We start from the raw sequence: 656 nt of genomic DNA, 5'->3' as shown, positions 1-656 counted from the left end.
TGCCGAATTCAATTTTCTCTACTTCCGCTAGGTTGATGAACACGTATATGTATATTTGTGCGTATGTCTATGCGTGTGTGCCTTTGTCGATGCTCGATCAACCGATGCCGTAAGCGTTAATTAAATCCGAATCCGTGTCGCGAAGGGTTTGCTTTGCCCCAATCAAAGGGTTACCATCACCGTCGACGACTGCCGCGGGGTTAGTGTGTCGATCATTAAGCCGCACAGCAGCTGCTATTTGATGGGCGAGAAGATCCGGCTGCAGATCGACTGTCTATCTGTCTACGGTCTGCTGGTGAACACGATGCCACCCGAGGATGACGGTGGCAATTTTACCGTAACCGGATACTCTAGTGGTACGCTACTGTCCGGCGCGTTACTGGTGCGAGAAAGAAAGGAAGGAGCGATGGTAAGTTTTCGTATGAGAGTTCGCCAAACCCAAATCCTTTTCCCTGACCCGCGTGTGTGTTGGGTGGATAATTGGTAATGAAAGAATTAATGTATAGAAAAGTTTGCACCGGCAGCCATTAAAACCTGTCTTCCTTAATGGGTTTTGTAAAAAAACGGGCCCTCTCTACGGCTCTGGGGCCGACCATTCCACCACACCCAGGCGAAGAGTGGTCTCGTGTCGTGCGTTTAGTATCAGTTTTTCATCG

General features: G+C 49.2%; 1 protein-coding gene across 1 annotated transcript in view; it reads left to right on the top strand.

Annotated features, from left to right (window-relative positions):
- The window catches only part of LOC131215789 (guanine nucleotide-binding protein subunit beta-1-like), an 861-nt gene extending 748 nt beyond the window's left edge, over positions 1-113 (top strand). The window contains exon 2 of the mRNA XM_058210186.1: positions 32-113. Within this exon, the coding sequence (XP_058066169.1) occupies positions 32-113 (82 nt within the window). The remainder of the gene's footprint in view (positions 1-31) is intronic.
- Positions 114-656: the final 543 nt, after the last annotated feature.

Source organism: Anopheles bellator, chromosome 1, assembly GCF_943735745.2.
Source record: "Anopheles bellator chromosome 1, idAnoBellAS_SP24_06.2, whole genome shotgun sequence".
Classification (NCBI taxonomy): Eukaryota; Metazoa; Arthropoda; class Insecta; order Diptera; family Culicidae; genus Anopheles; species Anopheles bellator.
Note: the sequence above shows the minus strand (reverse complement) of the source record. Positions and strands in the feature narration are given on the sequence as shown.